The sequence below is a fragment of the Ischnura elegans genome, chromosome X, assembly GCF_921293095.1.
Source record: "Ischnura elegans chromosome X, ioIscEleg1.1, whole genome shotgun sequence".
NCBI lineage: Eukaryota > Metazoa > Arthropoda > Insecta > Odonata > Coenagrionidae > Ischnura > Ischnura elegans.
In genome coordinates, this window is record NC_060259.1 from 11,352,575 (window position 1) to 11,367,876 (window position 15,302).

Below are 15,302 nucleotides of genomic sequence, written 5' to 3' on the forward strand. Positions count from 1 at the left end.
AGAGACTCGCATGGTGGTGATCTGGTGCTGGATAGGTTGCGAGGAGTCCTGACAGGTGCACAAAAGGTCATTTGCGAGCGAAGACGAGCTGGCCTTACTTTGATTCCGTTCGAGAGCTGTTAATGATCGGCGAGGGATGAGGGCCCTCGGGCGAGGAGGTAATTGGCCATTCGGACTGCGGCCCAACATTTCCTTTCGTGGTGCACCATATGGAAGTCATATCGCTGCGCTTTCTGTGCACGCGAGTGCTATTTCGTTGCGTGATGAAACCGCTTGATTCCTTCTCGGTACACAAAGAATTTTTTGCGCTTGACTTCAAATGTAAAGTAAACGTATTGCTGATTTAACAGCCTCTGCGAATAAAAACCTTTCTCAAATTGAAGTAGTAGAATACTCTCTTCCAGATAAAGATCGTCCATGGTCGCCACCGTAAGAGTCGAGAGTGGTAGAGTTAGCGTAATAAGAGTCTATCATAACGGCTTTCCAGTTAAATAATAAGGTTGCTCCATCTCCTCTTTGTCACATCGGTACATTTTTTATCACTTTACTTAAGATTTGGTTGTTTCTATGATGGATTTTTCTTCTACTTGGTGATCGTGGTGTTAAGATTGGGATTGGATGGAAAGGGAGCATACGATTGGATCGTGATTAGAGCATAGATATCATTGCATTGCTTATTTGAGTTCGTAATTTTTTTCGTTCGGTTTTTTATAATTGATACAACATACCTGTCTCCCATTATTCGAATGGAAAGTACGGATCATGTGTTTCTCTGAAAAAACTTTTACTGGAACTCGCTCTCCCGTACAAATTTTGCATTAACATCATAAAACTATTAATTGGAATTTTCGTGTTGTGAAAGATTATTTCTGTACTTGGTCGTTGTATTTCCATGTCCCTTTCTTGGACGTACCAAAATCCGTTATACAAACGGATTAAGAACGACCATTGCTATATTCATTAGTCACTGTGCAATATTGTGGTAATACTATGTCAGTTTTCGTTCAAATACTTCTGGTGCTAATTTCACCTCAACATTATGTAAGATACAATTGTTTTGTTGAGGCCTAAAATAGCTCACAAATGAGTTTGAATAACCTTCGTGAACTTCACCGGGGTAAAAAATGTTCCAGTTCCTTGCAAATATTCTTACAAAGGGAGAAATTTTAATTGTTTGAACTCATGGGAATTGCTACCTCACCTAATGGGGAATTGTCAGCATTTGTCCTCTGTTCTCCAATACTATTCTTTGAGGCATTTCCATAACCCCTTGATTAGTTGAACAAGACTGATCGATTGACAACGTGAAGAGCAAATCAATGAGTGTTGCGCGTTTTTCTTGTCTTGCCCTACTCAGAACGAAATCTCTGTCTGAATTTCCGAACTTTAAAATTGTATGTGCTGTGCCCTAGAGGGAGTTTAGGTCCATTTCCATCAGAATTGACTGGCTCCGTTTTATGCTGGGCTGGCGGTAGTTTCTTCTAAAATTTCCCGATTCTCTCTCTCTCCTTCATAAAAGAGACGTAAGTTGGGATGAAATTGTATGCTTTTCATCGGAATATCGGCAAACAAAACTTGATTATCGTGCTAATCTTTGTTTTGGTTTTGTTGTTTCTTTCACTATAGGCTTTATAACGCGGATGCTGAAAATGCTCATCTGTATTGTATTATTTAATGCAGCTGTTTGCACACGAGAGAAAGTTCTGGTATTCAAGTAATTTTTTTCGGTTCATTGAAAGACAGTATACATACTTTCTATTCGATTCATCGGATGTAATTGCCGTTTTTCTGTCTTTTGTATGCATTGAAATGATGATTTATACCAGGTGTTGCGAACTTGTCGCAGGACTAACTTTCCTGATGCGAGTGCGTAGCATGTCATCCTGAATTTCCTGGTTTCGATTGAAGATATCGCCCATCAGTGTCGCCATAAATGATGCAAATGGACGCTTGTGTGGCCTTCATCCCGCCTGGAGCCATCGGATGTCGCAAAATACATCACCCACGGCCAGTGATTCTGTCCATGAGGCATTGGGTTGGGAGGCACCCCCCACCACCCTCCACTTCTTCCATCCCCCCTCTACTTCTTCCATCCGCCCTCTCACCTGTGCGAGTCCATGCTTCAATAATCGCCGCCTCATGTCGTGTTTCCTCAACGAAAGCTCTGCCGTGGTCTGATAGTGGATGGTGGATAACCCGAATGCCGTCTCGAATGATACACAATTTATCTTCTTAGCGGCCAGTCTTCTCGAGAAATGTGGCTGGAATGAACATCAATGTAGAAATGAAGTTCTTGAAGCAGTGAGAACAACTGTAGTTGGGACGGTAGACGTAAAACATTTCTATCAGGTTTATTAGGGGTGTATATCTTGGCAGGGCAACATTTCTGGCCAAAAAATTTGAGAGTGGGGTTTGAAGCCAAGCTCGCTTAACTCTTGATGAGAGATTAAGTAATTGCAGTCTTAGGACTAGAGGTACCACTACGATTCCTAACTTTTGATGCCGGCTGGCCCGCATCAGCCAACTCTGGTCATAAATGTGGTTTGTAGCAACTGCCGTTTACGTAACGAAATATGACCATTATTAGCGCGAACCATGTTAAGAGGAGGGCAGTGCATACGGACCCTCTCCACATTCCAAGAGGCTTAAGTATTCTCACGCCCCTGTGGCCTCACCGTGGAACCGCGGTCCGTCATATTTTCCCTCCCAATCTCCGCAAACAATTGAAACGATCGTCTTTTTTCTCTTCCGCAGGTGCACCGTTCGGAGCGCGTGTCAGAAGGCTGCTCACAGTTCTCCGCGATGGCTCACCTTGGGCACGGGACAGCAGTGCATAGACTTCGAGCACGTGTATCCGGACCGCATTCCCATCAACCAAATGACAACGGTGAGTTGCATGCGCAGTTCTTGCTTTCGTTGTCCGCGGGGTGCGTTGGACTGCGGCGGCTGCATCCCGTGCCCCGGGCAATGTCCGCCACGAGCCGAAAGTCCCGGAAGAGCTCAACTCGCCACGGTTTCCCATGAAAATCTGTGGAATATTTTTATTATAGAATTTTCATTCATTTCTGTAGAATAAATTAAGCTTGGTTTCTCTTATAGTGGTTCACGTCGCCTTGATGACGGCGTGACGTTCCCTACCCTACTCCTTCCATTCCTATCCTCATCGTCGCGGCGGCGCACAGTGGTCGGAAAGGCCGATCTGGCTGGACAAAAGTCAAATATTTAAGTTTGGGTAAATAACGTGGAAATATGCTAATTTCATAGGTAATGAGTTTCAGTTTAAGGTAATTTACTGTTTTGACGGATTTTTTCAAATTTATTCCACTGTAATCCCTAATAAGTTCGATTCGGGACTTGTCATGATTTTACAGTGCCAGTCACTGACTTTTAGGCGTCATTATCAATGACATTAAAACCATAATGATTGAATATTTTTACGGAAATTATAAGTAAATAGACTTATTTTTATATTTTATCCATAATTTGGACAACACTTATCGTTATTATGAATACTTTTGCCATTGAAAACAGACTAACTAAAATTGTAATCAACGTACTTAGTGGTGGATTTTAAGAAAAGAGGAAAGGACAGGAAAATATGACATCTTTTTCAAGGCGCATAGAAATTACACGATCTAGAGGAGAGATAAGCTAATACTTATATGATTAAACAATATTGGAGCATGCATTGTCTCACTATAGTGTATGTTACTGGCTAGTAAAGTAGGAAACACATAAGTGATAATGTGAATGTACGCTCCCATGTACTGTTAATATCTACTATCTGTACCGTGCTATCAGGACCGTGACCAAAAATAAGTATTTTTTTACTAAAAGGAATGCCGGACTCATGATTTTTTTCTCAGGATCTTTGCTCATACATTAATGATTACTTTAAACTGAACCATGAGTCTGTATTGGTATGGCCTTTCCCTGTGGATGCTGACAATGAAAAATGGTACAAGCGAGATTTTTTTGTACTTTATTTTTTTTGCGGCTGAATTACTTCGTGCAGTGAATATTCAATGATAACCGTGGGATCATTATGGACTACTTAGCTCTAGAAAAAAAGCATGACTTTTCATCATGCAGAATGGAGAGTTATGGATGAATATAAAAATCACCATGCGTTACACGTTGCGGCACTTTAGGGGTCACGCCCAAATTTCAATTGCTCATATTTCATTAACAATTGACATTTGGAGGCTAAAATTGTACACAATCTCTAATCATACCAGAATGTATGACTATGGCAAGTTTCATGAAAATCCGAGTCGGTGGGTTTCAATTGGTCAAAATATTGGTTGATTTGACATGACCCGTAAACGGCCATTGGAGCCAGATGTTGTAGGGGGACTATTCTTAAGCGGAGATATCTTGTCCCTAGATTGCTTGTTGTCGAACTACTGCACATAACAGCTTCGGCGGTATCTATGGAAATAATCAGGAAACGTGCCGCCGAAACCAAGGGTGGAAACTTCCCGCCAGAACAATAGTTTGACGCGATGGTCACGTCTTCGATTATTGTTTCCGTTAGTAAAGACTTTCATTGGTTTCAAGGGTGCCTAACGATGTTAGCATGTAATGGTGGATTCCAGTGTCATAACTTGCGATCCTAGTGGGAAATAGCCTTTCGTAAGTCTGAATTGCACCCATTGTTGAGGAGGCCCTTCTCACGCTCCCTTACTCCGTGAGTCCATGTGAAGGGATAAGGAATTCGTAACAAGTAAGCCCTGTATGTGCGACCAAGCTGTATTAGAGCTACAAATACTCAAACAAGATAATATTAGACCATACATAGTGCCAGGCCTCCCACTCAACCGTGAATAAGCCGTGAATTTTGTCCACCGTGAAAAAACCTGGAAAAAGCCGTGAATTTCGTCGTAAAACCTTAAATATCTCTCAAAATTTATTTTATAACTACGATTGACGGGTCAAAAGATAAATGGATACGTCGATCATATTTAAAGGTCACACGCAGACACTGTCCACGTCTATTCGAAGCGCAATTATTGGTCCGTGTGCCATGACGACACATTGACCCTAAGCCTGTATTAAAGCCGGAAGTCTGGTAACCAAAGTGTTCATTAACACTGGCGAAAATTCAGACACTTTATAACTTCCCTGGCATGGTCCCTCCATTTGCCACCCACAACCTTTAGCTGGAGCTGAATTTTGCAAACGATATGTGACGTCAGGAGAGAGAGAGAGCACTTTCATTGCTGCGTTTGCACTCACAGCGTCTGTTGCGTTTGTGAAATTTTTCGTTAATGTGCGACCGGTGATTGTTACGTGTTCAATATTTATGCCTAAAATGCCTAATCAACAAACCGTGAATTTGACGACATTTAGACCGTGAAAACCTGGAAAAAACCGTGAATTTTATAATTTACTTTGAGTAGGAACCCTGAGTGCGCATTATTACTTTATGGCATATGATTTGCCTTCTGCTGGCATTACTTATTGATATGGGTCTAGAACCTGTTAGAAATGATAGAAATCACTTTTATGAATATCAATGCATTTGAATTTAAGAGTAATATTCCTCGATATAATCGAATTGAAAATCGTTGCAATTCATTGTATAGTACGTTCATGTGTGTTATGAAGAAACAGCCTTCGCCTGTGTCTTCCTCGCAATGCATCTGTGAATCCCTCAAGAGTAAGTCTTGCTTGGCCATTTTCATTCGTGATATATTTCGTACAAATCTATTGATTTGGCCATGGGAATAATCTGGAAATTTACAAGGAAGTTAAATTTACTCTGCCTGTATAGTTGCTAATGTTCTTCTTCAACCCGGGGCCTAATATCGTATTTGCATTATCTTCTCCACAGCCCTCTGAATTGATTTTGGCAAGGCCTGTTGGCATGTTTCTTCACGGTTCACCCGGAAGCTAAGAGAAACGACAGCGAAAGTTGCCCATTGATTGTTTCCCCTTCTTTGTTTTTATGATCTCATATGACCTCAAGTGTGGAAGGTACGGCTCCCTCGCCTATACTCGCTCCCGTATGCATATGCCTCTCCCGTAGATAGACGCCTTTCGAACATGATTTCATTATAAATTCAAATTTATTCGTTTTTCATATTCATGTCCTTGATAAGATCACGGGTGTCTAAATCATTTAATGATAGTGATCCGTTCAAAATGCGCTGCGCAACAAGTTCCGTCATATCTTCACTTTATTTCACCCAATATCTCCTTCAAATGTTTCATTAGATGTGGTAGGTAATTGTTTCGTTAATGTGATTTAATCCTCATGTAGTTTTTTTCTCCGCCTTCTTGGACTTTGTATCTTGAAGTTTTTTTAGCTAGCATAAAAATCTGGATCCTGCACCAAGGTCTGGTTACGCGATACATTACCGCGTACAAGTTAAAATATGAATACGTGAACCGGAAAGTGAACGCGAAAATTCTCCACAACGTCTCCCTATTGCCATGTATGAGAATCTATGCTGCTTCACCCGGGCGTGAAAATTCGTGATTCCTTGCACGTCCGTGCGGCGTCTAAACCGACTCCACCGAAGAGGTACGTTTTCGGACAATTAAAGTATTCTCAGCCACTCCTCATTCGACCTCTGCCCTCAAAATTCCTCCTCGTTAACTCGGTCAATTCGTGAACGAAGCCCTTCGTTGGACCGTGTTGCTTTTCTGTGAATCAATAGGCCCCCGCGGCAAAATCATTCCGCGCTGGTGGAAGAAACTCCGTCAGAAAAGTGTCAGCCGTCTAGTTTTGCCTTTCAAGAGCCAGCGTCCGTCGGAATGAATTTGATCAGTTTCCCGATGTACTCTTTGCGGCCGCTTTCTCGGCTGGAACCGCCCCGAGAAAGCAGTGGCTGCGGTCGGGAAGATTATTGGCAATTCGGCGAAAGAGGGAGAGAGTGTTCATTTTTCAAACGCAATTCGGTGATTGCAGAGAGCCTGGAGAAATTGCCATGAGTGTGCGCAGGTTGGTCTGCCTGCGCATTCCTTTTTGTGGCTTTGTTTGTGGAATTGGTGGGGTGGCTATAGTGTTGGGATGCCGTCTCTGGTGCCCGGGTTCAAATCCCGGCGGTGACTGAGAACGATCGGATGGGTGGGTGGGTGGGGGGGGGGATGATCGGATCACTTGGTTGGGGGGCGCTGGATTATTCCATTTGTCAGATAAGTGGGTAAGCCCTTGGCTCCTTTCGTTTACTTGTCTCGGTGGCGGCGGCGAACATTCTTGCATGCCAGTAGTAAGGTCGCAAGTTCGGGTTCTGCTGAGGTTGAAAGTATGTATATGTGGAGAGACATAGTAAGTAGTTATCTATTCAGATCATGGCAGTTTGTTGCTTTCCTTCATAAAATTTCTTATGATTGGAGGAATCTGTAAGCAATCATGAAGTTATAACTAAGACCAACGCCGGATTTCTGTCCACCCTTCCTTCTTAATGGCGTAACTAATCTTTTGGTCTCCTACTTTAATTATGTGCCCAACTACGCATCTTGTTTCTATGATTTCCTGGCGATTTCCATTTATGTAGATCAGAGCTCAGGAGGGTTGTGTTTCAACTGCTCGGCATTAGTCCGAGCGAGAAAATCACGATCTAGGAGGAAGCAACCTCGTTTGTTGAAAGCAATTTAAAATCCCGCACGCCGCAGCCTTTGCCATTGAGTTTCCTCCCTGGGAATTCCCTGGAGCGGTTCAAACCCAACCTCCCAGTATTGCCATGACCAACACCCGTTAAGACTCCTGACTCAAATCGCCTCCCTCGTAGGGGGACTTAAGATTGCCCTGGGGACTAGGAATTTTGTATTGCGGTAAACCTCTGACAAAGTGATGGCAAATCGTGCTTTTCATTCGCAAATATCATTCCCTTGCCGATTAATTTTCCGTTCCATAGAACATTAAACTTTCAATAGAAATATCATCTGCTCGGTGGACTATATTTTGAATCCAAGGCTTTGGGCTGGAAATGAAAAATTATGCATATTTAGATTTAGTTCAATGTGAAAATCGGATCATTTGTGCCGACAACTTTTCTTGTCTCTTCTTAAATTCGCTGAAGGGGGGAAATGTGAACTAATTTCCAGCCTTTCGCTGTCATGTAAATATGCATCTTCTAAGAGAATCTGTCAGAGGGCAAATCCATTGAAAACGTTCCTCCTGCGTTATGGTTAGATTGAAGTTTAAGATGGAAATCACTCCGTAATGCAAGTTCAGCTTTAATGCGAAACCTATTGTTGCTCAACTTACGGTAATTCCAACTCGATATTAATATTTATCGGGTCACCTCCTATCAAATTTTTATTTTCTGAGGGGCCTCGGCATCCAGATCATGTTTGAGTGCGGGAGAGTTCCCTTCGTGATGGCAGACATAGGCAAACGAAAGAAATTGCAGTGGCGCAAGAGAAGTACTTGTATCTCTTTTGGTTTGTTATACGATTTCTCACTAATAGGAAATTAGTTACCTGTAGCTTCATTTTTAACCTGCGTGATCACGCCCTTGCGTGTCTATAGTCATCAATTCGTTTTTTCTTTGCTGTTTCTATGCGTGCGTGCTGTTATAGCCAAAGAGTTTTCAATGTTAGATTGCTATGGCAGTCAACTTCGGCGTGTAAACCCATTTTAGTGAACGCATGCATGATTTGTACGGTCGTGCAGACAATAGTAATGCGAACGGGGGCATTCGGCTAGGGAGAGAAGTTTCCGAGGAGGAGGGTCCCGCGCTGCGCGAGGCTTTTCCGCTGCTCTCTTGTTTGCTCGAGTTGAGTGGACGCCATTCTTTGAGGCCGCGCACTTCGCCTCGACCGCTTCTCCTTTTTCAACGTCCGCCCGTTTATCACGTGCCGACCACCACGTCCGTTCCGCATCCCGTCTTGGAGTTCGGCATTTTTTCCCGCTCGCTTTTCGAGTGATGGATGAGACCGTCCAATGATACGAGGGCGGTTCATGAAATGCCCCCACAGTGATCGCCATTGACAAAGGGAGTGGAGAAAAAAGCGGAGCCTAGTGCGTATCTGGCCATAGATGCGCCCCTGGGAAGCGAGACAAAAACGCTCCGTAGACTGTCGCATTATTTTGCCGGATGCGAGGGTAGCCGAGGGGTTGGACTGCGGAGACGTGATTCCTGACGAGCTATTTTCCCGAAAATGTCTTTGTGGCAGAGAGTAGGGGCCCTGTGGTAAGTTAGGGAATAACCCAAAACCCGTGTGAAGCCGCAACAATGGGCGTATTTAATTTTAATTTTTTCTCCCAGTGCTTCAACACGAAGGTTTGCTTAGATAGGTGACGTTAGAGCTCACCCTAACCTAAGGTACAAATGTGTGACTTACTTACATTTAGGTTTTGGGGGCATTTATTTACCCTGGCCCTCTTCTCTGAGGAGGGGAGTATACTAATAATAATAATACTAATGATTAACGTCTCGGAGTATAGGTCTAAGAATGATATGCGAAATTTTACCAACATTTCTATGCAATTTTTATATCTTCTTCAGGGCTTATTTGCAAATATCTGTTTGACCAGTAAACAAATATTTGCAAATAAGCCCTGAAGAAGATATAAAAATTATATGGAAACGTTGGCGAATAATTCCGCATATCATTCTAAGAATGGGATAGTTTCCTTCATCATAGAAACCGAAATGCATTGATTGCGATTCCTTATCCACCATTAGTGTATTTATAATATACAAATTATTTGGTCTTCCCAGAAATCCCAGTTTAGACGAATGTTGATGGTCAATTTTAACCTCATTTGAAAAAGGCCAGATTGGCGCCCATGCGATTCCACACCACGTGACGTTAGATGGACCTTGTTTCTATACGAGTAGATAGGAGTTTTACATCGTCTGAGATTACCAATACGTGCATGAGGCACAGAGCTCAGGGTAACATTCTTAATAATCGCCCATTAAAATTACCTAAGTTCGGAAAGTTTTCTTCGTTTAATAGGGTAATAATAATCCTTATTTAAGCCAAGCGCTACCTGCTAGCAGGGTACTCTGCTACCTAATAGCATTCTGCGTCGTATCAGCGCTCAAAGCCTCGCCCCAAGGTCACCTCACACGGCGACAGCTGGAACCAGAAATACGTCAAACGGACTTTTCCCAGCATTCCTACTTAGCCGTCGAGTTTACGGGCGCTTGAAAATTTTCACTTTTCGTTTAATCGCGAAAAATAAATGTAGTCATTCAAAAATCTAAGAGCGTGAAATGCATACTCCAGGAGTAATAATTTTTCGATTAAGGCAATAAAAAATAGTAGGAAACCACCCTATTGAAGACATTTTGCTTAGAGACGTTAATCATCTTAAAAAAAGTTGAGGTACAGGAAAAGAAAACAAATCGAATAATACTAAATTTAGCTGAATTTATTTGATAATAAATTCAATTTAATTTAAATTGAGTAACAAAAAAATAAGAAGCTTTAGGTGACTTTAGTGGTTAAAACTCCAGTGTGAAAATTACCATCCTTAAATTTAATGCAACCTTAATATTAATTTTTTACATTGTAAATATATATAATTAAATATGACAAATTACAAAACATAACATGTGAAGAAATGTAGATAGAGGAAGAGATAAATAAGAGCATACAAGATTTTTTGATACATTGTCGTTTCAGGAATTGAAAAAGAGACAGAAGTATAAATTTTAGGCGAAAGAAATATAACTTTTTTCTTTGCACAAAAAATGCGATAGGAACACGTACGCATCAAAAAAGAACACTTATAGCAACAACCATTCTTTAGCCTTTGTAAAAAATTATTTATTCTCTTTTTCTGTTAAATTGCACAATTAAGTATTATATGTAATTTATATTTAAGTAAATATCCTTTCTATGGAGATACGAGGGAACTCGTCATTACGCGGGACAACCAGTCACTCTTATTAATATGTTACCTCGCGTTTCCATCCGACATTTTCGGTTCGGGCGAACTCACAGCAATTATTTCTGTGGGCGGCGTGGAAGGGGTTAAGGGGCGGCGGCGAGAGGGGATCGGGTGGGTGCTGTGGCCTGAGTGCTGGCTCCCTTCCTTGTGGGTCCGGGTTCGTGGCCTGGTGGTGGCGGAGATAGGTCGGAGGCCTGCTTGAATACTTCGTGGAGGGCACTTCAGGTGTGGCACGCCGTCCGTCGTATGGGACGTTAAATTGTGCCCCCCAAGACCCCATATTCGTTGAGAGCAGATTGAAGCCTCTTTTTTTCTCTCCACCCTTCTTTCCCTACCCAGGATTCATCGCGCGTATTCCCTCGGCTGTCAGTCACCGCCTCTGAATATCATACCGTGAAAGCGAGTTATGCTAGTGTTGATGAGTGAGAAGAGCGTCCAACGCCCAATTGATGTTGCCAATTTTTCTCGGAGGAAGGGTTAACATCTTAGGACGTAACTCGTAAAAATTTCGGGGGGGTGGGTTGAAATATCCCGCTCGTGACGCTTCTTTCCTGTCTTGCCGTCCATGATATCGTAGAGAGGAAACGTTTATATCCGGAACGTTAGCCAGAGTATGGTATTTTATTAAGTTGAACTCAATTGGTTGTTTGTCAATATCGCACAAAGTTTAGCGAACGAGTGAAGGAAGGAATAGGATGACGGTTGTGCATTCAATTCTAATGCCTATTAGCCTCGACACTTAGAAATAATATTGTGTATGCAATTAAACTCGTTGTATAAATTACTAAGTGAAAATTTTCCAACTTACTCAAGAAATGCGTATTAGAAATTGAAAAAAAAGTGTGGTCATTGGAGGACGAGCGTCGAAGTTTTCGGCGAAGAACCCAATTAACTCCGCAGCCATGTTATACTACCAACTTGTAGTGTTGGTACGCTTATCGTTAAACGCCTCCGTGGCTCGGGCGAAATCCGCGACCAGTTATGCACTTGTATTTTGATAAGCTTGGGGTTGTATTCTTAAATTTAATGGATTTTATTTTAATTTTTGCATGGAAGAGGTAATAAATAGTTTGTATAAAATGTATCCTTTATCATCCCCGCGATCTAGATACAGTTGGTTGCGTCCAAATTATAGGCCAGCTGCCTGGAGCCCGGCTCTCGCCTGATTTGGCCGCGCAGATAAGCTGCCCCTCTTCTCAATATATTCTTACTTTCTGCTCGCCGAGCGCCTGGTTTCCGTGATTAGTATTTTTTATAATTGAATACAAAGTTTTAAAGTCTTCCACGATTGTTCGATCTAATTGAATATCTCGGCCGCGGAGAATGCTCGTAGCATAGTATGATTAGTGCGCGCGCACATGAGACCTTGTTTTCGAAAAAATAGTTCGATTACAATCTTGTTCGTTTCTGTTGGCGCCCGAGTTCCAAATTCTTAATGAATCGCATATCCTCTGGCTCGATATGGATTCCAATAGCTGGAGGCAACCATTCTACCACCTCAGTAATTCTCCGCCATCGAGTTTCAGACTCCTCACGCATTTCCAATTCATACATATTGTTGTTATTTTGCTCATTAAATTTGAGGAAAAAATGAAACAATGGTTTTGAAAAAATGGCGCTTATCGTCCACAAAAGTAATTAACTTCAAATTTGAGGAAAGTTGTGAGCTGAGAGCAAACTCAGTGCATTCAATAGAATCTCATCAACAAATCGCTCTCGATCGTCGTATTTCAAATTGTCGGGCGATTCAACGGCTTAAGAATTATATTTTTCATGCACTGTTTATGTTCCGTAGTCTCTTTCCTAGAAACAATGATAGCGTTTTCAATTTAAGGTCTTTATGGAAATGTAATCGATTCAAGCGCGGTGGAAAAACTGAGTCTGCAGCGAGGGTGAAACCCATTTTTTAAATATAGACTGATCCAAGCAATCAAAGTGTTTGAAAAGATCTTTAATCATCTGCCTAATAAAGGTCTTTTCAAGCATGCTTGATTGCATTCCCACGCGGGCCCTGCTTACTATTTTTAGGTCAAATTTTGAACTCGTGCACGATAGTTGACACCTAGGAACCTTAAATATTTATTTCATTTAATGCGCTTAGTTTGAAGTAACTTTTTCCTGGTCTACATAAAGAAAATAATTTTAGCGGCTTGGCTGTTTTATGTATTATTTTTGGATGAAAATTGAATCAAGTTAACTAACATTTCAAAAATGTTCAAGCATTTCACGAGGAGAGTCACCGTATAAAGGATGTCTTCCGTATCACCTAACGCTATAAAAACTCGCATTCTAGTAATAGCAAAACGTTTCCTGAGTACATGTTGAAAAAATTGTTTTTTTTGTGTTTTTTATTCTAGTATGAAGCCGCTTTCATTGGGTTGGGTTGTCGTCCATCGAGATTTAACGGTCGTCCGACAGATAATCTAGGCTTCAAAAAATCTTATCACTGAAGCCACTCTACATGATGCGCCCGTAAAGCATGGACCAGAGACGCAAGTAGTTGCAACATGACCTTGTGAGACAAAGGCTGTCTGCTACATTTAGGGGTGGAGCGGTGTGATAGGCCTTGTTTAATAGCCTTTGCGGCCTTAGGGCTACACTCGCACGCTTCACGGTGAAAGTACTTCACCCTCAAGACGTCCAATCACCGAGGAGATTGACTCTCCTGGGTTTAAGTGGCGTCTGCGTGAACCAACTGCTAATTGAATCTTGGCCGCTTGGCTGCGCGGGAAATTTTCATGACCCATGCCAGCACACCACTTAATGGCGGAGAAATGTGACTTCCCGCCGAGTGAAAAAGTTCCACTTGATTCGCAGTGGACTGGGCCCCAACTCAAGTTCAAGTGGCTCTCGATTGAATCGCATTACGCAAGATTCCCTGCACGACACAGCTCAGGAGAGATTGTGCCGCGTTGAGCTATCTGAATGCGATGATCTGGGCATAGATTGAGTTAGTTCCTCTGTGATGGAACACTTCAAAGCAAATACTGTCCGCGCATTTTGTCAAAAAGTGTAGCTCACTTAGATAACATGTATTTATTCAAAATAGCAGCACGATAATACGCGACATGTTAACAATTAGAAGCCTGTGTTTATGATCTAATGCTTTTTTAACCCTATTTTGGCGAACGTAGTGATATATTTTTCGTTGATTTGAGTCAGTCAATGTAATTATATGTTTATAACTCGGAAAGTGCCGTGGTTATGTGCCTACGTTTCTTAATTATAGTTCTTTTAGTACTGCTAATTATTTTTTACCGCCAAGTTATTTAGATTCTTATTGTAGTCAATATTTTTCAAATGCCCAGACCAGCATTGCCGTAAGAGCCTTTGTAACTGCTATGATTTAAAAAATAGTATATTCCGGAAATATAGCCCAATATACCGTAGTGTTTTATCCTCTGGCGATGAAGTTTTACTTGAAGGTTACATTTTAAAACTTTCATGAAAATGAAGTGACCTTCTCTCTCGGTATCGACTTGCTCAGGAAGTGAGTGGGTCTGCGTGAACAGAGGGAGAATCGCCGTTGATGATCGTAAATGGTGGATGATACTTTTAATGAGTTATCAATTGTTGTGATCTTATGCTCTTCTCAGCTGCATTAATGAAGCTATCCTGGGATATTGAGTTGAAGTTGCGTGTACGTTGTTTCCATTGAGTGGAGACGTGTAATGACGCCACGAAGACGCGCCCTTCTGTCTCTTCAAAGGATTGTGATGGCCGGACATCATTGCTCCAAGTTTGGACTTTGTCATCGACTGAATGAATATGTATTTGAGCTATCGCATAGGGATCGTTGCCGTTTATATTTGATTCCAATGGATGAAATTTCGTATAATTTATCTATTCCGGTGTATTTTTACCTCTCCCGATGGAATTGTACGAGATAATACTTAATCAGAGACAATTTCGTTTTAGAATGTTGAATTTATCTAAATTTATAGTGTCGTTGTTAATGCATGTTTCTAATTCCTGTCCTGTTGCCTTGTTCTCTTCGAATGAGACAATCCCATCGAAGCCCATAATTAGAACATCATTGACTCAATAGTGAATCATTTGAATTATTACAATAGGTATTAGATAGTCATTTTATTACTGTCGTTTTCTACGTCATTTATTATTTCTGTAAGTGAAAATGTTTCACTGCATATGCCCGCAAAAGTAGAACAGGATAGTAACCACCTTTGAAATGCATTCTGCTTACACCCCAAATTGCACAATTGCGTCAGCGAATGTCAAATAAACAGAGCTTGATCTTATTCCGTGCAATTTTTTCTAGTCGCTCACGCAGCTTCCCGCATGGGTATGTTCCTCATCGAAGCGTGAGAGTAGATTACATTCGGACATTAACGGCGGCTGTTTACACTAAATATTCTGCCTTACCTTACTGCATGTCAGTCGACTCTATCGCCGTCCGTACTATTAAAACGAACATTTCATATAA

General features: G+C 41.7%; 1 protein-coding gene across 6 annotated transcripts in view; it reads left to right on the forward strand.

Annotated features, from left to right (window-relative positions):
* The window catches only part of LOC124171785 (plexin-B), a 615,725-nt gene that overhangs the window by 482,709 nt on the left and 117,714 nt on the right, over window positions 1–15,302 (forward strand). For all 6 annotated transcript variants that reach the window (XM_046551100.1, XM_046551104.1, XM_046551102.1 and 3 more), the window contains exon 6: window positions 2,755–2,887. In XM_046551100.1, the coding sequence (XP_046407056.1) occupies window positions 2,755–2,887 (133 nt within the window). The remainder of the gene's footprint in view (window positions 1–2,754; window positions 2,888–15,302) is intronic.